Here is a 27,820-nt window from a genome sequence, read left to right as displayed (position 1 = left end):
GGAATATTTTAAAATGCGTATAATAATATGTGAATGGAAACCTGGCTAATGGTCATTTATGTTCAACAACATGGACTGCAGACCTTAGATTTGGTTATTAAAGAATAGGCTAGTGTTCCATAGAAAAACGTTAATTCCCGTAGACGCTTATCACCTCTGTATTGTTTGTTTAAAGAGACAACATTTCAGTCACAAGGACCAAATTCAATTGTATTAAAGAATAGTGACCATGAGATGTAGTGAGTGGGACGTTTACAGTGTAAAAATCAACTTGTCACGGCTCTCTGGTAAATATGTCACATTTCTAAATTACCTTAAACATCATCATCATCACTGCACTTATATTTCTTGTTTCTTATCGGCTCACATAAATGCATATATATATTTGTAGAAACCTGAAACGATTTCACCCACAAACTACTGGTATGAACTCACTGTTGTGAATGGCCATATACTCAAAGGTGGCGCAGCAAACAGCCTGCTGGCAAAGAGAGGGGGAACAAAGTGCACTTTCAGTCTTTCCTTGAGGGGCGTTCACGGTGTTGCACTCGTTTTCTACAAAAAGTCACGGAAGTAGATGTGTGGAGAATGAAAAATTGGATCTTGAGAGAGAAGTTTAAACGTTGCCTGCTTCCAACACCGCCACACACCTGACCGATCTGCATAAAGTGGGCGAGATTGTCTGTTTTGGAAAGTTACAAAAATTGTAACAGGACAGGCGTGAAGGGAGGGGGTTTCAGACAGTGTTTGATAATCCAATAAGCACTTTCGTTTGAAGCACACATACCTTTAGCCTTCCACATACTGATTTTGTTATAGCATCCCAAAATCCCTAAATTACCTTTCAGCTCAGTATTTTGAAACTCAGCTCAGAACCGAGCACCCAGCCGAATGCTGAATGAATAAATGAATGAGCTGATGTCGGGGATAGCGTTTCAAAGTAGTGGAGCGAGAGGCTGAGGAACTGAGGATCTGAATGCAGGAGATGGTATTGTGTGGCACAGAGATAACCGTATAGCACATCTGGACACCTCTGTTCTCTCATCTCTTCATCTGTCAAAGACTCCCAGAACTGTTTGAGATGGAGGCTTATCACCTTATCCACCATCTGTATCTGAGATTGTTACCTATGAGTTCACACCTTTGAGTGACCTTGACTCATAATACAGCAAATCTATATTCTGTCTTGACCGAATATCTCAATTTCATTCAGTATCTAATAAAAGCTCAGATCTTTGTGTGATTACCTGTTGGTGTACAGTCGGTCAGGTGCACGTGGATGCAGATATACAACAACTGACAGGATGGTCTGCACCACAGCGGAAATATATACTCGTCAATGAAGATGGGTCTGTTTTCTAAGCTTTGGCAATCATTAGTTACAACCCAACAGTATTTTACTCACCAGTTTAATTGCTGAGATCTTGCAAGAGGGGCAAGCAAACCAAACAATCTGACAACCTGCAATTTAACCAACATTTTTTCTCAGTTATAAACCCCATTACATTATAAGATGTATGTACTGTATATTATCACAGTTAATAAGAGTGACTCACACCTGAAGTCACCTGGAGGTGTAAAATTGAAGTTATGTTTTAAAGGGACAGTTCAGGTGTCAATGTTGAAATGGGGTTGTACCTATCTATAGTCGATGTATTGTCTACAGTAGATGACAGTCGGCGCGCCGCCAGCTTGAAGAAGCAGACGGGAGTTACTGCACAGATCCAAAGCAATGTACTGCTGTGAGCGGGGCCGGCAGCAAAACACATTAAAGGCCCACCTAAAAAAATCAATATCAGTTTAAGTGTACGCTATATTTGGAATATTTTCACCGCTTTACCTTGTCGTCAGACAGCCCTTTCTGACAGGGAACTGACTCTGTTGTATCTGTCTATGCTCTCACCAAAACCACCAGACTCCATTGAAAAAAAACTGTAATTTTACCTCGCAGAACGGAAGTCACACAATAACACAATCGTTTCAGATGTTCTTCATCTTCAGGCTGGTTTTGTGGATTTCAAGCTAGTTTTCTTTTTTATAAAATGACCTGTGGTGACCTCTAGGATAATCACAGCCTCATGAAACTTTACAGCCACAAACTAGGGACCTAGAGCATTCAGAGGATGGATGGCTTTCCTAGCTAGCTTTACAATAAGGGGGTTTCTGAGCAGTTTACACAACAGAAGTGCTCGCCATCCAATCACTGAAAAATGCAATTCTTGCAGAAATCTACAAATGTCAAAAGTTTCTGAAACCAAATCACAGCATGGCTTTTTTTCAATGATGTTCCTCAAGGTCTTGGTGTCTTGATGTGGTATTTTGGAGGGATTATTGATCATTTTTTATCAATTATCAAGTGGTAAAAAATGGTTAAATTTGGCATCAAATCTGTGTAACAAATGGTATCAACTCAAAAAACTAACATCATAATGGTAGATTTAAAATATTCTGCTTAAACTGTTCAAACCTGTTGCAGAGTCCCCAGATATCCCCAGGTATCCAAAGGTATGATGACCAAAACCATAAATTATTATCCAGGTTGTAAAACCTCAATGTGGATTTCTGCACTGACACGCTGCACTTATTCATGGTGAGAAAATGTGTGCTGCTTTGCAAACATTTTGATACCACTGGGCACCTTGTGGATATTGTCTTGGTGAAATGCTTGCTGGGAGTGTTTTAGAAGCCCTAGCATTAGCTCCTGGCTATAGCATCTGTAAGTAGTGCTGCTACTGTATCATTAGGCTGCAGCCGCAGAAGCAGACTGAGCTAAGAAACCAACAAAGAAGAGGGTTTCCTCTGACACGCGCACAAACAAAACAAGGCTTCATTAGAACAGCTGAGGACATTCAAATTCTATAAAAGGCAAACTCTTTGTCTGAAATATTGATTTATCTGAAAGGATGCACATTGTATTTATTTACATTTCACACTCTCTCATTTATTGCTCCTAGCTGCTTCTTAGAAGTTGAAAGAATGAATCACTCTATTAGCATTTCCAGATGAATCATGTACTGGATCTCAGCAAACAGCTGGAGCCGATCCCAGCTGACATCGGGCGAAGGCGGGGTACACTCTGGACAGGTCGCCAGCCTATCACAGGGCTGACACAACCATTCACACTCACATTCACACCTATGGGCAATTTAGAGTCAACAGTTAACCTAACCTGCATGTCTTTGGACTGTGGGAGGACCCCGGAGAACCCGGAGAAAACCCACGCTTACATGGGGAGAACATGCAAACTCCACACAGAAGGGCCCTGGATTGGAACCTGCAACCCTCTTGCTGTGACCTGCGACAGTGTTAACCGCCGTACCACCGTGCCACCGTGCCGCCCACCCACACACTTATGAAAAGCAAAACAGATCATGGTTACCTTGTAGTCTGCCCCAATTTTGCAGTTTCCAGTATAGCTTCCACTGCCACATGCGGAAGACAGGGAGGCAAGATCACATCTGCTTTGTCCTGTTCATGCATTGGCATGTTATGTTGAACGCACGGCCCCCCCTCTGTTGCACTAAACAGCTGTTTGTGTGCTTCGGTGATTGTGTGGCCCTTTCCAAAAGTGTCTGGTGGAATGTTTTTTTGAGTGCATCTCTTAAGCTTATAGACAGGCGGGAAGAGACCCTCCCCTCTGTGGTCCATGCACACTCTATACGCAGCGTTGCGTCGGCGGAGGCCTTGTTCTGTGGGGTGTCGAGGACATACGTACGGCAGCGTCTTGTCGATGCTTTGCCTGTTCATACGGATCTATCTCTTGGACATGTCGGGCTCCTTTTCAGGGTCTGCGCACGCTCCCGTGCTCCTTGATGTCCCGGGGAATGTGGTGTGCAGGGTGTCTACTGTTTGTCTTGACCCCTGCAGGGTTAGACCATGGCTTTCCCCAGATCAGTTGCGAACTATCTGAGGTGGCTATAGGGCCCCCTACTTCTCCGCTGCGGCGGCCTAGGTTATAAAGAAGTTGGTAAGCTGCAGTGTCCCATCCTTAGCCAGGGGATGCTGTCACTCCTGCGCCGCTCGCTTAAGAGGGTGTGGGATGTCTAACAGCAAGTCGAACACTCCGCTTTATATACTGTGGGGTCAGCACGCATTCAGGTCGGCATGTCCTGATTGGCTGGCTGTATTTATGCAAAATTCAGTGGGTGAATGCATGCTTGTGATTGGAGGAGAGTATTACCCAAGGTGTCCAGTAGAGAGCTCCACCTGTGCTTGTAGAACTAGGGTTACACTATCGTAACCTTCGTTCTGAAGGCCGTTAAAGTCATTGACTTTGTTCTGCAGAACAAACTGCAAGGTGTCAGGCAATCCCTGTCATGATACTGTCATGTAAACACATCCGCGGCAGCAGTAAACACTCTGAGAAAGTGCGACATATCTATTTATATACAGTATACAATTTACATAGATGCTTCATTCAGTACCCACAAGCCTATTGTCAATGCATAACTAAAAAAGGTCCTTATTTATGACTTGCGGGGATAGAAATTAGACTCAACATGAGCACAGTGAATCACTTATCAGATAATAACATTAATGAGGACCTATTGTGCTTATTTTCAGGTGCATACTTGTGTTTTGGGTTTCTTCTAGAACATGCTGACATGCTTTAATGTTCAAAAAAAGCTTTACTTTTTTAAAAACTTTTTTTTGTTTGTTTCGCCGTGGGTGGGTCTATATTGGAGTTGGTTGAAAGCCCTGTTCGTCACATATTGTTGCTAAAGGGTACCTCCGTGCGTCGGTTTCCAATGCCGAGGGGCCGCTTACCAAACGGTGGTATTTGACGAGTTAGGAGTGATAACGGGTTCTCATAGCAGCCCGTCTAGTCTCCTGTAACTCAACTCCAAAACCATTTTAAGTCATTTGTTTGATGATTCTTGGGTTTCTATTGTTGTATTTTTGTCATTATTTTTTTAGTTATGGTAAAGTTGTACTCAACAAACTCAAAAACACTTGATTTGAATGTGTTTTGTATGATATTATGCCATGTATTTATTTTGCATTTGTTTTATGTTGTGGCGTCTGAAACTTGAATGTATGTTTAAATGCTGCCATCTTGGCCAGGTCCCTCTTGCAAAAGAGATTCTTAATCACAATGAGCATTACCTGGTTAAATAAAGGTTAAAATAAAATAATAATTATAAAAAAAAGTAATTGCTGAGATCTTGGAACACAATGATATCACAAAAAAGAAGCACTCAGGAAAACTGTGAGAACACGACTGCACTAAGCACAGTAGGTCAAAGTTGAAGCAGGAAACTGTGGTGGATGTTAACGGACACTTTTACAGACAACTGAGTGTTTGGGTTATCATTTTACTGTTCACCTTTATTTTCTATTCTAGTTTGTCTGACCTGTTGGTTTGTGTCCAACCTATCTGATCATGTGACTGCCCCTGCTTCTTGCCCCACCCCTTGACTTTAGAAACTGGCTGATATTATCCCTACAGCCCACAGTATTAACAACATAATGACCATTTAACTATTCTTAAAGCTTGATCGGATATGTGGCTAAAACTTTAAGTTTGCCCCTGAGGGTAGCACTTGAGAAAAATTCATGTGATCATACATTCAAAAGGGTTCATCCTCTGGGGAGAATTTATATTCTCAGAAAATTTCAGAGCAAGTCAACATTTTGTGAGTAAAGGAAAGCTCAGGTGGTCATCAAAATGATGAAAAATGTATTGTCATGAATATTCAAAGCAGATTTGGGGATATCTTGCTCTGTGCCAGTGTTAGACAGAGTTAGCCTGTCTGACAGCAGTCTTCTCTTCTGTGTTTGCAGGTGATGAGCATCCTGAGTAACCCCAGTGGCGTTTCCTCGCAGCAACAACACGACTTCTCCATCTCTCCGCTCCACAGTGCCTTAGACTCCTCTCCATCCAACACCATCTCAGCCAGCTGCAGCCAGCGTTCAGCCGAGGCCTCCATTAAGACGGTGGACAGCCTTTCATCATCCCAGTCCTACTGCCCCCCCACATACAGCACCACCAGCTACAGCATGGACCCGGCTGTGGCTGCCGCCGGCTACCAGTACAGTCAGTACGGCCAGAGTGAGTCCTGAGTCCTGCTAGTTCAGACTAAACAAACAACAGCAACATTTTCATATATAGAACATTTGTTTTATAACTCTCCATCACTAACTCTAGCCCAATTATATCAATTAGTGAGTGATCAGTTGGTTAAATGTAGTAGTTTAACTAAATTTTTTTTTTTTTTAAATCCACATTTATTGACGGACAGTGGGTTGTTCCTCATCCCACCCTATATCAACAAGTGCATCCCACATGCGCTGTCGCACGAAAAATATCAAAAACCAAGTGTGCTAGCAGATCTTCGATGCACTGGGAATGACATACCGCTTTGCAACCTGCACCTTGGTTAACAAAAACAGCTCTGGGGCCAGATTTACTCCAACTTTTGTGCCTGTTTTTTCAGGTGCTGATGTGACACATTCTGCCCAAAAACACATTTGTTAATTTGATCTTATTTTAATAGACGCCCCGAGCTGGAGTCAGAGTTTTTGTGACATTTGTGACAGAGTCGTTCTCCCTCATCGTACAGTATAATGCATAACGGAGAGGATCGCGTAAATAACGGTGGAGATTGGTGTTATGTATTCCACTGAATTCACTGAGGTGCCTTCATTTATGACAATCAGTTTTGCAATGAAAATTTTCCACCTCTGAACATCAGGCAAGGTTTTCACCAGTGTGTGTGAGCCCAGCGGCCCGCCAAAGCATCTGGGAATTATTTTTAAGGTGTTTTTTTAAACTATAGTTACAGTGCGGTGGCTTGGTTGGAAACATAGATAGAATGGTTTGAAAGTATCAGCAACATCTGTTGGTTAAAATATGAACGTACTGTAGGAAAACAGCAGGTCTGAGATCTTTCCTTTCAACTTTTCTGGCGGTGAAACATTTTCTTAAAATGTATATATATATAAATGTATATAAAATGTATATATATCAGATATAACCAATATGATCGCTAACGTTGCAGCAGAAAGTCTCTCTCTCTCTCTCTCATCCTCTGTGATGTGACGTTGGTGGTTGGGCTGTGGCCCTCCACTCCCACCTCTCCCTCCTGCAGACAGATTTAGCAGTTTACTTCAGACATTTGACTCTTCTCTTGTTCTAATGCAGGGAGCTCCTGACAGATTAAAGTACATACTGTCAAAATAGCTGAGGCATGTGAGTGTGTGTGTGTGTGTGTGTGTGTCTGTGCACCTGTGTTTGTGCATGTGTGTTAGTGTGTGTTATCAGATAGGCTCAATCTTGGAGGCAAGAGGACTCTCAGTGTGACTGCTCAACAGGGATTTAAGGTATAAAGCTGGTTGACAGGAAAAACAGCTTCCTTTAGAGGGCCTCACTAAACCCTTGTGAAACACATGCACATACACACGCACACACACACACACACACACACCGCTCCCCCACTTGCTGTCTGGGTGACTGGCATCTTGGCAGACAGACCTGCCCACCCATAGGTGCTCTTGGTTCTCTCATTCCTCAGCACAGAGTGACAGCTTCCTTTCTGTGCACGCTAGCATCCTAACTGACATGCCTTACTTATCTCCCCCCCGATAGCCACGACGCACACTCGTGCACACCCAAACACACCGTGTCACATCACATCTGCTGTCAGCCCTCCTCTCTCCTGCCCTATAAAAGAGAAGTTATCAACAGCTGAACCAGGGTGGGGCAAAACATCCACCACACAGACAGAAAAATACGCTGAGCATTAATGCCAGCTTTGCAAGAAAACACAGTTCTTCTTGTGTCTACCTGCCTCTCTGTCTTTCTGTCTGCGGAGCCAAACCGTTGGCTCCTTTTGTCTGTCTGTCAAACACGGTGTTATCTTGTCAGTCAATATGATTGGACGTAAACCAAACAATTCTGCAGCAGTACAATGCGTGTTCAAGTCTGGTGGTGTTCAATATTTGTCCTTCAACAAATCTCGTGCAGCGCCAAACCAACAATGAATACATCTACCAACAAGTATTGGTGTGTATCAAAGCCTGATACATCTTCTTCCTCCCTGCCAGAGAGCTCCATTGTTGTCCAAAAAATATTAAAAATACACCAATATTCCTTCCTTACCATGAACACACACACACACACAGACACACACATGGAATGTGAATTTTTTCCTGTTTTTGGAAATTACTGAGACTTTATATAAAACAACTACTATATATTTGTGACCCTTTTTCAAAGATTTATTTCTTCATTAAGACCCGGTGCTACAGACAGGAGAGGGATGTCAGAAAGTATTTTGGTAAGGACTAACACATCGGTCTTATCTATAACACTTAGTCTGTTGGTCTGTAGGATGATTCAGTCATTTAATATCACATATTATTGTATACCTGTGTATTCTGTCATACATGAACAAATTTAAAAAATGCAAGAGCCTCTAATTTTTTTAGCAGGGCCAGTCATTGTTTTGTGTCAGTTGGGAGTTTAACCAGTTGAATGCCAAGCATGGTATTGAAAACAAACTCCATTTGACGGCAGCATACATGTGAGTGGAGCTAGCTGTGACGTCCATAAATGGGACTATTACTGGTAGGTGATGACCCTATACAAGCGTCATTCTACAACGACTAGGATCAGAAGATCAGAACTGTGGATGAAAATCAGTGGAAACTGCAAGTTAGCTGAACAAAGGTTCAAATCATTTCAGGGACATTGCACTTTAAGTTTACATTATAAAGATCAGTTCACTAGCCATCATGAGCTCTATACTCTGAAAACAGTTGTATAATGTCTCCTGTGGCTCTGGAGGAGCTCTGTCCAGTCTGAGAAAATAATCCTGATGACACCATAGTAATGTCATCAGGGTTATCTGAGTGGGGCTCAGAGACTTTATAACTGAAAGCCTGCATTACAAATTGGAGGTGAGGAATTTTAAAGATGTGGGTGTTTACCATGAAAAGATGCTATTGGTTGCATTATGGGAAATGTAGGATACAGAGTTTCTGAGGCTTAAGTGATTGAAAATAATGATTGTGATCCTCTACACAAAACAAGTTATGCTCGGGCCACACAGGGAACGTCAGCAGCGCTTGGCGGCTGCCTCGCTGAACTGCGTTTCTGCTGCTCCTGGGCTGCTGCTGCCAGCCCTTTGTTTCTACATAGAGTTTGCCTTTCATAATTTAATTTAATTTCATTATAAATGTAATTTCTATTCATTTTAGACAGAAAAAGGTTAAGAAACATTTGTAAATAATAGTTATAATCCACCATTAAAACCTGCTACTTTATTTATTCATTTATCCTCAGAGATTGCAGACCTGCGCCAAGCTGCCCGAGTACGATTGCCCCCCCTCTCCGTGCAGCTTGCGCCATCATCCATGTGTATTTTGTTTATGTTGTCAGCTGTAAGCAGCGGAACATCGTAAAAGACTTCATTCAAACTGGACAGACACAAAATAAAACTCACCTAAACCATCCTCATTAGTCTTTCCAACAATCACCAAGTGTGCTTTGGTCGAACTCAACTGTAATTTCACCGAGCTTAATGGGAAAAAACGCAGAATCTACAGCCTCCACCCCCGGCTCTCTGTCTGTCCCTCTGTAGGCAGAAGGAAAGAGGCAAGGTGACGCGTCATGAACGCATCATCAGTTACACTGACTGCGTCCTAAAGCCTGTGGTGTTAATGCACAGTCTGAGCGGAGTTATTAAAAAAAATTCCCGAAGCCGGATCATGATCCAGATCTCCTACAAAATCGAATGAATTGTTCATTGTGCCACACCCCACCCCTCCAAAACATTTTGGAGTAATCCTGCTAACAGACAAACAAACAGACAAACCAACAAACAAACCAACGCCGGTGAAAACATAACCTCCTTCCCAGGCCTTCGGCCTGGGGCGGAGGTAATAACTCAGATGCCACTGATCAGATTTTGGAGATGTCACATGTCATTGCTCCATTACAGCATAGTCTTACAGTTCCATGTTCTTCCTCATTTTCATTTCCTATGCAATGATACCGGGAGAAGAATCAATATAAATATTTCACTCAGTGTAAACAACATATAGCTTCAATGAAGAGATAGAACAACAGACAAATCCACAGGTATATATACAGTATATATATATTTAAACACGCATCATTAACTGTGTCTCCTGTCTCCGATCTTCTCCAGCAGCTGTGGATTACCTGGCAAAGAACGTCAGCCTGTCCAGTCAGCGCAGGATGAAGCTGGCCGACCACTCAGCTGTACTGGGACTGCTGCAGGTTGAGACTGGCCAGGCCTACTAGTACTCACCTGACATGCATGCAACACGACACCTGGTCACCAGCACAACCCGCATCTCCTGCTGCCATCCAATACAAATCTCCCAGAGACCATATGTGTGTGTGTGTGTGTGTGTGTGTGTGTCATACATTGACTATACAGTACATTGGGCTGATGTTTAGCTTTTTTATACTTTATTCCATTTTAGTGTTTCTCCAGGATTTAACGATTGAATGATGCAGCTGTCCAAGCTTTAAACATACCCCCGTGGGACCAAACAAATCCACAAAAAAAGGATTTTCACTGTTTTTTTTATTTGTTGTTTATATTGCACTACATTTTGTACACAGCATTGGTGGAATCTAACTTTACTGGCTAACTATAAACTAGTGATATAAAAAATTACTATGTGAACCGTCATTTTAGACTGGGTGTAACCTGTGACCTGCTATTTAAAATATATTTCACAAAAAAACAGCTCTTCTGTGGGTCAGTAAACAACAAAATGATGCATTATAGTGATCCTGTAACGGTGCTTTCAGACTGAATGCCAAGCACCCATTTTTGTGTCAATCCACCACGGCACCCAGAGTGAATTCACATCCAATTCGCATCCATTGTGTCGTTGAATTGACATTAAATACAATTGCACACTTCAAAAAACTCCTTGCATTCAGTCTGAACGCACCTTAAAGGGTGCACAGTCCGGTTACTCCGCTAAGTCACCGCCATGATCACTCATTTTGAGTTTCGTTTATTGACATATATTTCTGGTTGTGATGTCAGACAACTGCACATGTGATTTGATTATGGCTCATGAATTCTACCTCAAATTTAAGTGTGTTGTACTTCTGACCGCACACTGCGTCACAGATGGGTGGGGAGAATTTAAACCACTGAAGGTCAGCAAAAAAAAAAAAAGATTTTGAGCTGCTGTCTTTAAAATATTGCAACCCAAATAGACAGTTTGGTCCTGGCTGAGTTTTAAACCTTTTTTTTTCACCTTGAATAAAATGCCGGGGCAACTCTATATACTTCATATTTTTTATGTGGAACTGGTCAACTTTATAGATACAGCACAAGATATTGGCAGCTTAAAAAGAAAAAAAGAAACGTGTCAGCCTTCAGGAACCCATGTGTGCATGTGTGTGTAAGTATGTGAGGGAGATAAACACCTCTGTAGCAGACTGATATGGACTAATTCAGCTATTCCTGAAGAGATGCAGTCCCTCTTATCAACAACAAGACCTCCTGAAGAGCTTTGGCAATAGTTGGAGGTCAAACAAGCTCCTGACTGAGCAGCTGACATTCAGTGTGACTATCAATTCCCCCTTGGTAGTACAGCCGGACATTTCTCCAGGCAGCTTGGTACTAAACATTACAGTTCTTTTCTTCATTTTCATTTCTTTTTATTCTAGTTCATTTAATGTTTACTTCTTGCATTTATCTTTGAAAACAACCACTGGGGTGTACTATGATGCGCCAACATCAACTGTCCTGACATACTCTTAACATAAGACATGGCATTTGGTGAGTCAGTAGACTCAGTAGAGTCCAGATCTCCGCCAGGTGTGTCTGCAACGACCGCTGCTGTGATGAATGATGATTCAATTGAACCACAATTGCCCCCACGTCTAGACTGCAAGTGTATCGGACGCGTTTTTCACTCGCACTTCTCAACAGATGCGCTCTCATTTGAATCTATGCAGCTGTCTGCACCGGCTCTGTGCAGCTAAACTGCAGTTAACTGTGTAACGCATCACATTGACTGTTTAACACTTCCTCTGAACAGAAACTGTCAGTCGTTCTGTGAGTTTAGTTCCATTCGCTGTTAGCTCTGATAGCCAAACACACGGCCCACAAGCTCTTTAAAGCTTTTAAACAAAAAAATGTAAAAAACCTTACACCTTCTAAGACGGGCTTAATTGCTTGTTAACTCGTTGTAGAACACGCAGAGTTAGATTTGAAAATACGCTGGCTCTACACACTGTTTTTCCACACTTTCTCTTTTTCTGTCCACTGAGCAGCAGCTGAACGGCTCTCGTTCTTCAGAGGCAGATCATTAAATTAGCAAATTAATTGACAAAATTCACCCAAAAATTTGCCCCCCCCCCAAAAACTACTGCCCAGCAGTTGGCAACAGCTAACAGCTAACTAACTCTCCTCCTACCAATACGGTTCAGTTTGTCATTTACTAAGCGATAGTTATACATACATACCTATACATGTAATTGGGTTACCTAGGTGTGCAAATTAAGAGAGGAACAATTTCTAATCCGAAGCGGAAACAAGAGTCCAAATTGAAGGAGTGATCCCTGGCTGCCCCTACCGGCTGGTTCAGAGGAAGAAGGAGTTAATGACGGTATAAAATAGTCAATAAAATATGTTTGCAAACAGTGTGAATCACTGCAACCATGAGAGGTCCTTGAGCATACAGTCATAAATGAGCACAAAAAAATATTAGGCTAATTCGTCCAGCAGTATGCAAAATTAGCCGTGGACAGACAGACAGACATACAGTGATGCGCACACACAGCCGAATACATAATCTCCTGGCGGAGATAATAATAATTGCAATTGGAGTAGTTAACAGTGTTTAATTGCATAAGTAACTATTTCATTCTTGCTAAATGTGTTCCTTGAGGAAATATGATGCTGTGTCGATTCTGTTTCTCTTCAAACTGAATGTTCATATTGAGTATGCCTGCAAATAGTTTGCTGTCAATGTTTTCATGTTATCTGCCCATGACAAGTATAGTTTAGGATGGTTACAGATGCAAAATTTTGCTATAGTGCCTATGTCTTAAATCCTAAAGTTTCCTCCCAACTCACTGTTGATGTGTTGAGCCAGTTCACCGATGAGTTTCAACAACAGTGAACTGGGAGGAAAATTAATAAAATCAGTAGAGTATATCAGTAAATGAAGATACCGTAAATTTTCAAATAATGGACTTTCATGTGGAACAGGTTTACATTAGAGACAGCTCCTTATTTGTAATTTCCCTGTTTCCTGATCTGCTCCTGTCTTAATTTGCAGTTGATGCAAACTCATCACTTCCATGTTTACCTCTTATTTAAATTCTCCTTTACATTATTCTTTTGATCATTGATAAGCGTGAGTGTAGAGTTTCGTTCACTTCCTGCGTAGATGTTTCAAATTAAAACCTTCCAGCAAAGATAATCCTCCCTTTTTTAATGTGAAACATCTGCAGTGAGCGAAACTCACACACTTCATATCAGTGATCAAAAGCAGTTAAGCTACTGTTTAATTTACAGTAGCTTTACAACGATGAAAGAAAACTGCACAGTAGAGGCGACTGAGAGTAATTGAGTGAGTGAAAACAGTATTTCTTTTAACAATAGAAATACACAGTGTTTTACCTGGCCATTATTTGAAAACCAGCTTTAATTTGAGAATTTCTGGTATATAGAATTTATGTGTCAAATAATCCAAAACTGATTTATTGTGACATAATGTGGTTCCAAACAGTTTACCACAATATTTATAGATAAATTTGCATTTTGACATGTCATAAAGAAATGACAGATTTCTGTAACATCAACCTAAAACAAAAAAGATAAAGCAGCACAAACGACAAACTCCACCATTTCCATTGAGGATGTAGTGCAGTCAGAGAGAGAGAGAGATTTGATTCTTCCTAATCACCCATACCGACCAAAGGGAAAAGCTCCCTGCCATCCCACTCCTCCGTGTTCTCCACAGGAACTACGGCACTGCTCAGAAGAGGAACAGCAACGGTGCATAGATTCTTTGTTGTGGTTTTCAGTGGAAACTACTTCAAGGTTGAAGGATAAATAGAGACCATAGAGAGAATCATTCCCCCTATTGCTATTGCATCATTCCATATAAAAAAATGTACTTGAACAATCAAAGTATGCTTCTGCATTCCTAAGGTTCCCTTTCTTTTTATTCTTTCTTTCTTTTTTCTTTCTTTCTTTCTTTCTTTCTTTGATCTGTATTCGATGCCATTTCAGAGAGACACTCTGTGTTTAATTCTCGGCTTGTGACCATCATGAATTTAAAGATGATGCCATGAAATGAAACTCAGCTGACTTTGGTGAATTCATTTCCGTTTCCACTGGATGCTGGTGTCCGTGTATACCTATGGTATGGGGCAATCATCATCACTGTCTCATACAGAGGCTCTCCGCTAGAGCCATGGAAACTCTTTGGACGCTGGCTGTGTTTACCTTCTACCTTGTGTATATATATTTTTTCACTGACAGCAAACCAAGGAGCACATTAAGGATCAAATGTACAGATATGCTCATTGACCCCCCACTCCCTCCTGTTTACCCCTTGGTCCTTTCTCTGCTTGTTTTGTTCTGCTTTCTGTTTGGCATGTGCGTATGTTACCATAGTATAATTTATTCTACCTGTATGAAGTATTAGACTAGTGACAAATTTGTATTGGCATTTACTCCCCTCAGCCTCTTGGTGTGTTAACTGTAACACTGGCGTAACTGTCTGTTCATTAAAGCTCTACAACTGGACCAAGACCACAGGGTTGTGCTAGCTGCCTGCTCTTCATTAACAGACATTGAACTTGTTGTTGTTGTTGTTATTTTTAGGCAGTAAAATGGAAGAGGGGAAAAAATTAAGTTCAGCATGTAAGAGATTTTCAAATCTGAGGTATAAAGCACCATTTATTCAGGTTTTTCCTTAAAGCAGCAATAAGTAAAAAAAAGAAACAGAAACAGAATGTATACATTCATTCTGTTGTTGTGCTAGATGTTCAATTGCATAATAATGTAAATTAATTTGTGATTAGAGAGCACACTTTCAGACCGTCTCCTCTGAGGCATGCATGGTGTTGCTTTCACACCGTCAATTGTCAAATAGAATAATATTTAAATTAAAATACTATGTGAAGGGGCAAGAAGTTAACAAGTGTTACAGAAGAACGTCTTGGACCAAACATGGCTTCATGCTCTATATACAGCTTCTCAATGCTGAGAAAGAATTGTTGTGTTTATGGCTAATAAACAGAAAAATGTGACGTAAGAGGAAATCGAAGCCCATTAAAGCCATTTGACTGGCCGTGTAGTGTCTCAACAAAGGGTCATAGACATGTTTGTACATGTTCAGCCAGTCTACCTTCAATCTCGCCTATACGGAAGTGTAATATGAACATGAATATGTGCATACTGTATATTGAATTTCCATATAAACTATATGTACATATGAAGTAAAAACATTTACGTACATATATGTACAATCCAGTGGCAGCTGTTGACTCAAAAAATTGGGGAGGACAGGAGGAAAACCAACCCACGGTATCATGTTATTTTTCACTAGTTGGCTACTGTCTTTCAACAGCAATATGAACTGACAGCCAGCATTTAAAATGGTTAACAGCAGTCCCTGTCGCCCATCCGCTCCTCCGGTGTGACTGATAGCAGTGCGCATTTTTTCAATTTGAGAGTTACCTTCTATACACGACTGGGTTAGCCTCTGGCCAGCAGCAGTCGGACTCACTTCACCGGCTGTGTGTCTCAAATACTCGCTGCCTTGATAACCCAGCTGCACACGGACCACAGAGAGATGTGCTGAGGCTTTTCAGGTTGGGTAGAATCTAATGTAAATGTTATCTCTGTTGATCCAGTTAGTTTGCCGGTTTCCGTGGCTGCAGAAGGCTGTTTGCGTGCCAATTTTGTTTCATATGTGGCAACGGGGGTGTCGAAATGGGCAGTGGACGTTTATGCATCGTCATCCTGCACATGCCAAACTCATATCCAAGTATGTTTTAATGTTACAGTAAATTGACTTTGTTCTTAAGGGGGGCATCTTCCCCATTTTACCTTATTCAATTCAATTCATTTTATTTTTATATAGTGTCAAATCATAACAGAAGTTATCTCAAGACGCTTTTCATATAGAGCAGGTCTAGACTCTATAATTTAGAGACCCAACAAGAGAGCCCACAGGTGCGACAGTGGCAAGAAAAAAAATCCCCTTTCTCAGGTAGAAACCTTGGGTAGCAGTGATAATAGAAATATGATTACTACTACTACTAATAATAATAGCAGTAATAATAATAGAAATATGGCTGATAATAATGATAGTAATAGTGGTTGTCAAGCAGGGCCGTGGCTCAGTGTATCATAGGAAGTCCCCCGGCAGACTAGGCCTATAACAGCATAACTAGGGGCTGGTCCAAGGCAGCCTGAGCCAGCTAGGCCAGCCCTAACTACAGGCGCTATAAAAGAGGAAAGTCTTTCGCCTACTCTTAAATGTGGAGAGGGTGTCTGCCTCCTGGACTGATACTGGGAGCTGGTTCCACAAAAGAGGAGCTTGATAGCTGAAGGTTCTGGCTCCCTGGAACCTCAAGTAACCCTGCTGCATTATAGGAGCGCAGTTCTCTAGTGGGGTAGTAGGGTACAATGAGCTCTTTGAGATACGATGGTGTCTGACCATTAAAGGCTTTGTGAGGAGGATGATTTCTATTCTGAATTTTACAGGGAACCAGTGCAGAGAAGCTAAAACGGGGGGGAAATGGTAAATGGATTGCATTTATATTGCACCTTTCTAGTCTCTTGACCACTCAAAGCGCTTTATATGATCTCTTTTTTAGTTCTTGTCAGTACACGTGCTGCAGCGAGACAGGATGTGCCTGATTTTTGCAATGCTATGAAAAACTGTCATGACTATTTTCAAAGGGGTCCCTTGACCTCTGACCTCCAGATATGTGAATGAAAAATGTGTGATTCATTTGCAATTAATCGTGATTAATTATGGACAATCATAGGATTAATTGCAATTAAATATTTTAATTGACTGACAGCCCTAGTTAAAACACATTAAGGGTAAACATATCCCTTTTTTTATGTGGAGGGAGAGGAAAAGGTCTAAAAAGTCACTTCATGGAGCAAAAATGAACAGCACCTGAGTATATTCTTTTTTTTTTTCAAAAGGAGTAAAATAAGCTTTAAACGGACTCCTAAAGACATTTAATTTTATAAAAAAAATTCAGTTAAATAGAAGGGATTCAAGTAATAGCAAATATTGGAACACAGGTGATTAAGTGTAATGAGCATTTAACCTCAACGGAAACATCACAGAAGCAGCGAGACGTCCACCACAGTAATGATTATTAGTGATCGGAACAATTGTTATCACTCTGAGAGCAGAAAGTGCCACGAGGAATGCAGTGATTAAAGGACATGTCTGTAGAAGTGCCCAGGGGTATTGTGAACTGGGAGTACCGCTGTGTCAAACACTCAACGCTGTCACAATGAAAGCATTTACAAAGCCTAACATCTCTCTAAATCCCATAATTATTCCAGGATACATTATCTACCTGGGCCCCAGCTGTCTGATCACCACAGTGAGGGGATTGCACCTTCTACAATCAGCTTACAGGAGACAGATTTCTAAGATTGGCTAATAATATCAGCTTGTAAGTAGTGTGCTTAAGCAGTGTGAAACAGACAGAAGACTAAATGTGAAATACATTGCTAGATCCCTCTCAACCCTCCTCCCGAAATTGCTGTTGTAGGTCGCTGTTGTTCTTAACGTTTCATCTTTTATTTACCTTACAGATTTCATTTTCCCCCAACAACAAAAGAAAGTGAGACGTAGTATCTTTTTTTTGTTAACCACTTCCTCCTCTTCCATTTAGTGTGAGGGTTTTCCTTAAGTCTGGTGTCTTTTATGTCTTATCGCAGCAGTCCCCCGAATGTACGATTACTGAGCTTTGTAGCAAACCTCTGTTGTTCGGCGCCCCGCTCTCACACCCTGCCCCCTCACTCCCAGCACCCCACTCATTCTAATCTCCTCACTCCAGTAGCACTTTGAAATTAAGCTGGGAGGAAGGTGGGTGTCTTACTAACCTCTCTGCTCCGACACCAGGCCCTCAATCAGCCTCATTGTGAAAAAAAAGACTTCAGCACGTCTGAGTCAACAAGTCTGAGCTGACAGCCGCTCTGAAAACCTTGGCTTTAAAAAGCAACATGACTCGCTGACGCCCTACTGGTTACACAAAGCAAAAAAACATGCAGATAACTTGCTTATGAACATTTCTTATTGACTGTTGTGATTGCTGTAAATGGTGCTACCATGTCAGACCAGTTAATGGCCATTATATGGTAATAGGAAACTGAAAATGTATTAAATACTGGCACTACAACCTTTTTACTTAGCAGAAGTCATCTCCTAACAGACATGAAGTATATTGGCATGGATAAATAACCAGGGAGCATTTTTGAGATAACAAATTATGGAATACAGTTTGAATTTAAAATTCAATTTTCACCTTGAAATGGACATACAGCATTCTTACACTGCCTTGATGCAGCACATAGACCAAGAAACTATACGTAATGATCATTAAAATCATATTTTTTGAAATATCACTATGTGTTGTTCAAAGCCTGAACACACCTTTTGGGGATGGGATGAGAAAATGAAGGAAAACAGATGTGGATAAAAACAATAAAAGTATAAATATATGATATTTTATAATATTACATAGCATCAAGTCACCGTCAGCTCAGAATAAAACTGTACTTCTTTTTGCAACTGTCCTGTCTTTTTCTTTTTAACACTGTGATGCTATGCACACAAGATAGCTTTCAGTTTGTTAGAACAGTTCCACTAAAACATTTATTGAATATAATCTCAGTTTATTATACCCCCGCGACAACGTAGTCAGGGGTATATAGCGCTCCACGTGTCCGTCTATCCTTCTGTCTGTCCGTCCGTCCGCATGTCATACTTTCTATTCCGGAGCAGAACTCGAAAACTATTTAACTTAGGAACTTCAAATTTGGTATGATGGTTGATGTGCCTTTTGGGGGTTAGAAGTCCAGGGTGCCCAAAATCTTTGAAAATTTGGCCAAAAACCGTGATTTTCGACTTCAATTTCGTTTCCGTAGTAGAACTCGGAACTATTTAACTTAGAAACTTCAAATTTGGTATGATGGCTGATGTGCCTTTTGGGGGTTAGAAGTCCAGGGTGCCCAAAAGTTTTGAAATTTTTCCAAAAGGGCAAAACCTTTGACCCTACTTTAGTAGGGGTCAAGCGGTGCGAGGGGGGAATGTGAGTCATGCTCACTATTGTATTGTAAAAAATCAGTTTAAAGCTTTATACACGTAGGATCAATAAATAATTATCTCTATCATTCATGATGTGATTGAACGTAATTCCTATAATATTGGAGATTGTATGTTGATATTTCTGAGTGAGCAGGACGTGGTGCAGCTTCAGTTTGAAAGTGAGTTTTTTTTAAATAGGCAGCGTATAGTCTGAACGTGTTTTAACAGCATTTTAGTGACTGTATTTAAATGTACTACATTTGTTGAAGTTAATGAAATAAAGTCACTGAATGCTGTTGAGCCAAGATTCAAAAAGATTCAAATTTAAAGCTACTGTATTTTAACATCGACACATTTTCAAGTGCAAATCACCAAACACATTACTGGATCAAGTTGTGATCTTACAGCCATATCTCTTTGTCTTTGATCTATATATTTTTTTAAATCTTCAGTTGACCCTTTGCTAAACCCCAGCCCGCTACTACTCCGTTAAGCTGCCAGAGCTACTATGGAGCCCATGCTGTCACTAACTGCACTCCCTAGAAATTCTGGAAGAAAAAAAAAAGCAATTTCAGAGAGAGGCAGACAGAAGGGTCTATAATATGTGTTTGAAGGATATATTCAGGATGTCAAACTGATTCAGCAGTGAAAACAGGGTAAAAATATAAAGATAGAAGCTAAATCCTACATATCACAGTGTAAAAGTGAACCATCATATCACCTGGCGATCAAGACAGAAGCCAATGAAATAAAGGACAACAACACTGTTCTTGTCAAACCAGGCAGGTCTTTATTCACTGTTACAATTATTACAAAGCAAATATATATTTTTATGTTGAAACGCAACGTTTTAGAAACGTATATCGCATTCCAACCTGTCCGGGTTACGAGTATCACGATAGTGAGTATTATAGAGTATTTCAAGCTAGTCATGGTGAAACGTTTTGCCTTAGACGCCTAGGTCTCGCCCCTTCCAGTGGACCCCATGGGACTTTATTTCGGAAAAAATATTAACGGTAGAGAGATAAATATTTTTTTGATCCCGTTTGAGTTGCGGCATGAATCAAACATATGATGTTTGTCAATTTAAAACATAAATTTTGAAGTCAAGAAAGTCTAAAGTCGGTTTGTCGTAGTATCATTTAGTTTTGTGCAAAACCGCTCAGTGAACTACATCTCTTGTCTCGGACAATATACGTCACCAACACCAGCTAGCTAACTAATGTAGCTATGACCACGCACAAATGAAACGTTATCTTAACTGATGTGTTTAATCCAACGACTCCTGGTCTTTTTATCAGCTGGGAAGAGAAAGAACGAGCGAGACCCGTTGCTTGTGTGAGTACATCTCAGTATGAAACACACAGGCACCGTAGCTTCAGAGAGAGAGTGTCACTACGCGACTTTTAGTGTGTGTAGTCTTCCTAATTACATACTGTATTTTCACAGTCTGATACTTCAACAGTTTTACAACAAACTGAGACTTTCTTGACTTGCAAAATTATGTTTTAAATTGACAAACATCATCTGTGTGATTCATGGCACAATTCGAATGGGATCAAAAAATGATTTATCTCTCTCCGTTGACTACCGTTCATATTTTTTCTGAAATAAGGTCCCATGGGGTCCACCGGAAGGGGCTTAGGCTTAGGCTCACTATTACACGTGTTCCAGGCAAAACGATTAATCATGACTAGCTTGGAATCCACAAAACCAGCCTGAAAATGAAGAAAATCTGAAACGATTGCATGAGAGCCTACGGAGCAGGGCCGTATAGTTGTCGGACACTGGTCTAAGCCATGGATGTATTAATGTATGTATTAACAGAAGGCTGGTGGGTTTACCAGGAAACAGACAAAACAGGTAGGTCAGAGGCAGGCAGGTTCGGCAACAGGAAATCAGTCCGGAATAAAGTGGCAAATCTGGCAAAGAGTGTCTGTGAGGCTTGGGCATACTGGTTGTGAGCAATCAGGAACAGGTGAACAGAGTTGCCTTGATGAGGTGGGTGTGGCTGACGCTGAGGAGCGGGAAAACCAGGGTGAATGGAAAATTACTCAATGGGAGCTGGGTGACTGGGCATGCAGAACTGTGACAGCTGGACTCGGATATTCAGCAGTATTCAGCCGGTGAGAGAGGCCACTCGAGGCTGCTGCTGCTGCTGCTATGGGGAGGATATGGCAGGCAGGGACCATCCTGAACCTGAGCTGCCGAGAGCAAACACCGACCGGTGGAGCCTTTGCTCAAATTGCCCTCCGAAGCCAACAGACACTGAATCATTCTGCTGTAATGAATGTCAGCGTGGGCAGTTTTTGTTGGATGCTGTCGCCAACGACAACCCAGAGAGTGCGAGATGTGTGTGTGTGCGCTTTACTATGCATCGAAGTTTTCCCAGTCAGGAGCAAAAATTCATGTACTCCTGATTAGAAAATTTGGTGGAGATGTCTTTTGTTGAGGTTTTAGAAACACAGTTGCATCTCGCAACTATCTCCCCCGTGTCTTGTAAGCTGTGCAAAGAAAAAGAAAGCTACATCCCTCTATCTCTTCTAATTCAATTTCATGTCTGTGTTTCTTTACTTCTACTCATCATGTCTCTAGACTACGGATCAGTTGGAACATTCTGACTGTTTTGTTCCACAGCAAGAAGTGATTTAGCACTTTTTTTCCGAAGGGATGGATACTGGGAATACCAAGATTGTTCTCTAAAGACAGACTTGTCGCTGATTCTCTCAACCAAAATGTTTCATTTTCTTGTGTCAAGTCTTGTTTGGTACACTGCAAAATGGGGGGGGAGTTAAGCCACACTCACACACACACACACACACACACACACACACACGCACACACGCACACACGCACACGCACACACGCACACACGCACACACGCACACACGCACACACACACACAAACACACAGGAGTTTTTTTGTGCTCCTTGCCTTTGTCCTTAAGTCCCCTTTGCGTTCTGATAGTAAAGCGGTGGGACTTGAGACTCCAGTTGCTTTCTTGGCAAGATCAGTGGAGGCCTGACTGTCTGACGTACATGTGTAAGCAGGCACAGTGAATGCGCACTTCAGCCATCAGGGACAGGATTGTGGATGCTCGGATTAAACAACTACAATAGAGGGGCAATAGGAACGGGATTGTTGGTTTGCAACTCTGCAACATGCATCCAACACATGGAGGATGTTTAAAGCAACAGCAGCTTCTGCCATGGCTATTATGGAGGAGGCATCTCTCTCTCTCTCTCTCTCTCTCTCTCGTCACTTGTGTCTATTACATTGCAGTCTCTTTGCCAGCAATATGGCCCCTGATGGTGTCCTGATCCTGCTTCACTGCCAGTGGCTAAGGCAGAAACCTTAGGAAGAGCAACTGAGGAGGGATCCCTCTCCCAGGATGGACAGACATGCAATAAGTAAGACAGTATTCACATATGAACTGCATTGTTGTCTTGGTTACAACAACATAGCATAACTGAAAATATCAGTAATGAAGCTTAGCGAAAGTTCAATCAGGAAGACTGTTTTCATGCTTCTCTCTCTCTCTCTCTCTCTCTCCAACGCCCCCTTTTCCGCTTCCAACTCAATCAGGTGACTGAGGGTGTTCACTCCTTCAGTAGGCTCGTTCGAAATACGCCATGCCTGCGCAGAATCGATCACCGGTGATCGCATGCCGGTTAGATTTGTGTCCGACTTGATGCCGACTTGCTCTGACGTCATGCACACGTGGGCAACGACAAACCTCACGAGATCGAGGCGGCCGCAGTTTTTAGAGCCAGGCGCCGCAGTTTCTCTCCACAGACTGCAAGAGCCAGGGCATTATGGGAAACGCCTGGCTCTGAACGCCTGATCAAAGAGCTGATTGGCTCTTATTTTTGACAGCAAACACCACATGTTGTAGAAGGTCACAACTTTCTGTGTAATTGTAATATTTAACGCTAGATTGTATTAGTCTCATGTTGTGCAATGAAGGGTTCACCTGTTAACAAACACATCTTGTGTGGTTGATAATAATAATTATTATAATAACGAAGAATATCTATATATAACACTTATCAAAACGAGTGCTCATTACAATGTGCTTTACAAGGCGGACATAAAAATAATAAAGGATAGAATCCAATGCCAGACACACGCACATTTCCATATAGATTTACAAACAAATATAAATAAATCCCAACGTGGTCGGAAAACTACAAGTGGCCTACAGATCGGATCTAACATGAAGTAATTTTTTTCTGTGACTTCCTGTTAATTCCGCAAAGGATGATCTCCTCTACTTTCCAGGCTTTCCAGTTCATCTCGAATGAGCCTAGTTACACCAATTTTGCAATGATCTCTGTGAGCCAATCATCTTGTTCCTTTCTCTGTTGCTGTCAGCTGTCATTTCAGCGTCAGATCGATGGGAACTTCCTCCGACCCCCATTAACCTCCAGTTTACATCACAACCAGCACCCACGGGTCTTCCACTGAGCTCATCAGAAGTCTCGCTCCACATCACATCTATCCATGTCTTCAGCATTGCTCTTCACCACCACCTCCATCACCACCACCAGTGTCTAGACTCCATTGGGGGGGATATTCCTGTACAGCTGATAAGCATCACACTTAAAATAATGACATCACAATGTGGTCTAATCGCCGAAGTCTTCTCTCATATGTTTGATAAATTAATTGAACTACTTTTTAAATCTTGAAGTCTTCGGTCCCAGCTTGTTTGTCCTCTGAAGCTTTTCAGCTCATATTTGATTTTCAAGCTAAACTTTTCTTTCTGACACACAGCCGGGCTCAGCGTGTATCGCGAGAATATTGAGAGACTTTCTAAAGCACCTGCACTAAAAATATTCAGCCCGTGTGAGTATCTGCATAGGAACTAAATCCCCTCCATTGTCCTTGTGAGCTGTCTTGAGAATGGTGAATATCTTAGCTGTAACCGACCTGCCTTTGGAAGGAAGGCAATTACAGTGGGATTTCATGTACACCACAGCTCAGGATTACAAAAGCCTTGTATCAGGACAGTGAGACCCCACCCTCCATTGTGGCTCGTATAAGGAGGTATCCGCCATCTCCAGCTGGGATGAGAAAAACTCAGACCTGGGAGGTAAATTTAATTTTTGAAGATCACAGGCTTTTATGATAATCACTCCCTTTCTAGCAGTGGACTGTGAGAGATTGAGAGACAGGATTACCAGGGGTTTGGTGACTCAATTTAAAATAAGGAAAAGATTAATTTAGGGGTTACAGTACATGGAAGACATTGGAGAAAACAATGTCTATGCTAATTTCCTCACTCCTATCTGTAGCGATGACCCTGTCCACACACTCTACTGCGTCTCTAAAATGTAACACACAAAATGATATCGCTCTACAGACAATATATTTCAACTAAAGCTTTTTTCTTCACTGCTGAGACTAGAGAGTCAAATCCTTGAATGTGAAGCGTACAGACTAATGTGGAGCCTCTGCAATATCACATCAAAAAGCAAAGGAAACAGTGACAGTGCATGTTAATGCTGCTGTGTGCAGGTCTTTGGAAACATGTGGAGGTTACAGAATTGCCTTTGTGAGCAGCATTGTAATGTCCACGTTAAGAATATATATATATATATGGGCCATTCTACCGAATTGGTTCAAACTGCGGTCCCACAATAAAAAATATAATAAACAAAACAAGTAAGTGTTCAAAACTTAGATATTTAGTAAGATTATGTAATGATCTATTTAAACCCAATGCCTTGAATGAGATAGTAATAAGCTAAATATAAACAAAATCATCATTTATAGGGTATTTTCTATTTGGAAGTGGCTGTCCCAAACCCTAACCCCTAATTATACATTTATGTAAATAACACTTTAAATATTTTTATTTTCATTTTTTTCAATGGTGTTGTTTAAAAGCTCTTTTTGATTTCTTTTAAACAGAAGTTAAAATATATAGATTTATTTTGGATTTGATTTTTAAATTAAAAAAAGCTTTATTCAAAAGATTTCAAAAAACAATTATGACGTCACTACCAAAACACAAAGAGTTTTAGTCCATTAGCTGAGCTGGTTTTTAGCCACACCCCTGCATTTTTGACCAGGAAGAGACTCTGCATCCCTGTCCCTCATGACTGCATGGTGAGTTGTTGAATCCTATTATTTTTAAGTAAATCTGATCCGAAGTCTGAAAATCAGTGTGTAACTTTAAGAATTGTCACTACCGAACACATGTTCTCTGCAATTAAGAAAGCTTTTTGGGGTTTTAATGCAAAATATAATGTTTTTATCTGTGTACAACTGTTGAAAGCTGCGTTTAATAGCCATGTGCTTACTAGCATTTTTGAGTTATGCTCAAGTTTAGCTGGAATTCTCATTACCGAAACAGTCACTACCGAAACATATGGTAAAGTTTCGGTAGTGACATGATAGTTTCGGTAGTAACAAAGTGGATTGTTAAATCATCTATTTCAAGGAAATAAACATACTTAAGGTAATGTTTTTATAATTATTATTAAATTAAGTTATTAAAACATGTAGATAATGCTCTACAATTTCTATTGGAAATTGTAGAGTTACTCAGGGAGAAAGAAACATAAGACACCAACATGCCAAAACAAACCAGAAAAAGTGGAGCAGAGAGGCTGAGAGAATACAAACAAAGAGTGAGAGATGACCCAGTTAAGCACCAAGAATATTTAAGGAAGGAAACACAAAGAAATAAGAAACGAAGGGAAGAAGGAGAGTTGAAATGCATCAGTGACGTATCTAACAGGGAGCAAAGGAAGGTTAGAAAATCATGGAGGAAAGGACAGCAAAAACACAGGGTGTGGTTGAAAAGACAGAGAGAGATGGAGACATTTTACAGGACTACCACACCACCTAGCACTTCTAGTGAGGCTGATCAGACACCAGAGCAGAGGCCTGCAGGACAGAAAAAGGATGAGAAGTGCAAAAAATGCGCAACTACAGAAAATTACAGAAGCTTTAGCAGAAGGTCAAAGAAATTAAACGGATTGAAGCAAAATACAGAAAACGGTATCAGAGGTTAAAGTTGAGGTTGACATCAGACCAGTCAAATTGTTCCCCAAGAGCAAAAACTCAGATGGAAGTACAGACGCACAGAGTTCCTGCTCATATCAAAAATACCCTTCTCTTTCACAATACACTTATGCACCAAATGCAGAAAAAATGAATAGAGAAAAGCTATAAAGAGAAACATGCATTCAGAAGAGCTATGTCAACTAGGTTGCTCAGAAAATACAAACTTGTTTCTATGGTCAGAAAAACAGTAGGTATCTCCCACAAAGGGTTCGACAAGACTACAGACAACCTACATTCGTGGTTCACCTACCAGAGAACTGGTAATCAAAAGATCGTGGACAATAGTCGGGCATCAGCGGGGAAGACAGAAACAATCACAAGATTCAAAAAGAGGAAACAAAGAGGTTCCTCTCTAACACAATGCTGAATTTGCATCAGAAATTGATGCTGGAGATGCCTCATCTGAAGCTGTCCTACTCACTTGTCTGCAGGATGACACCTTTTTGGTGTGTTGCCCCAAACATCAATAACAGTGAGACAAGTGTCTGCAAAGTGCATGACAATGCCCAAATGAAAGCAGAGAGGCTCAAGTACCTTGGCATTATTGACTCACAGAGCTTGAGCAAAGTCGCAGAGGAGTTGTGCTGTGACTCACAGGCTAAAACTTGCATGTACAGGGAATGTCTCTCATGTAAAAGCAAGTCACTCACACACTCACCACAAGAACATCTGGAACAGGAGCCACATGGTGGTATACCAGTGGCTCACGAAAAAATAAGATTATGAAAAAGAAAAAGAAGGGAGAAAGAGAGAAGGTTACTGTGACCAAAAACTGTTAAACAGAGATGTGAGGGAAGTCCAGAGCACCTTTTGGAAGATTTTGAGAGAGAAATTAAAGCCAAAGTGTGCAAGCATCTCTCCAACATCCAACATTAGTACACACAGCTACAATCCTTGCACAGATCTCTGAAAGAAGACGAAGCTATTCTTCACATTGACTATGCAGAAAACTGGCAGTGCAAATATGCAAAGGAGGTGCAGCAAGTCCACTTTGGAGCATCCCACAGGCGGACAACCATGCACAATGCTGTAGTGTAAACCGCATGATCCTCCTGCCATTTGGGCTCAGCTTGAACCAGTTCTTCGGTTTCTGAAGGAAAACTGTCCGAGGATCCAAAAAACTGTTCTTCATCAGCGATGGGCCTACAATGCAATATAGAGGAAAGAGGAACTTCTATCTCTTGAACGAAATTCCTTTCCAGATGGGATTTACCGCTACAAACTGGAGTTTCCTGGAAGCTCGTTGCGGCAAAGGACCTGCTGATGGTGTTGGAGCCACCATAAAGAGAACTGCTGATTCACAGGTAGCCAGGGGTACTGACATACCCACAGCGAAAGCCCTCTATGACACACTCCTTCCTCTCACCAAAGTCAAGCTCCTTTACGTGGAGGAAGAACAGATATACAGTTGTAAGTGCACTCCTTCCAAAAGAGCTG

The 27,820-nt window shown here is 41.3% G+C and overlaps 1 protein-coding gene across 5 annotated transcripts in view; it reads left to right on the top strand.

Moving 5' to 3' along the window:
- LOC119490320 (paired box protein Pax-7-like) overlaps window positions 1-14,768 on the top strand; it is a 73,787-nt gene extending 59,019 nt beyond the window's left edge. For 4 of the 5 annotated variants that reach the window (XM_037773639.1, XM_037773638.1, XM_037773635.1 and 1 more), the window contains exons 8-9: window positions 5,785-6,052; window positions 10,155-14,768. In XM_037773639.1, the coding sequence (XP_037629567.1) occupies window positions 5,785-6,052; window positions 10,155-10,270 (384 nt within the window). In that variant the 3' untranslated portion in view covers window positions 10,271-14,768. The remainder of the gene's footprint in view (window positions 1-5,784; window positions 6,053-10,154) is intronic. The other variant, XM_037773636.1, reaches the window with a different exon arrangement.
- The last annotated feature ends 13,052 nt before the right edge of the window (window positions 14,769-27,820 follow it).

Source organism: Sebastes umbrosus, chromosome 6 (assembly GCF_015220745.1).
Source record: "Sebastes umbrosus isolate fSebUmb1 chromosome 6, fSebUmb1.pri, whole genome shotgun sequence".
NCBI lineage: Eukaryota > Metazoa > Chordata > Actinopteri > Perciformes > Sebastidae > Sebastes > Sebastes umbrosus.
This window is presented reverse-complemented; position numbering and strand designations above follow the sequence as displayed.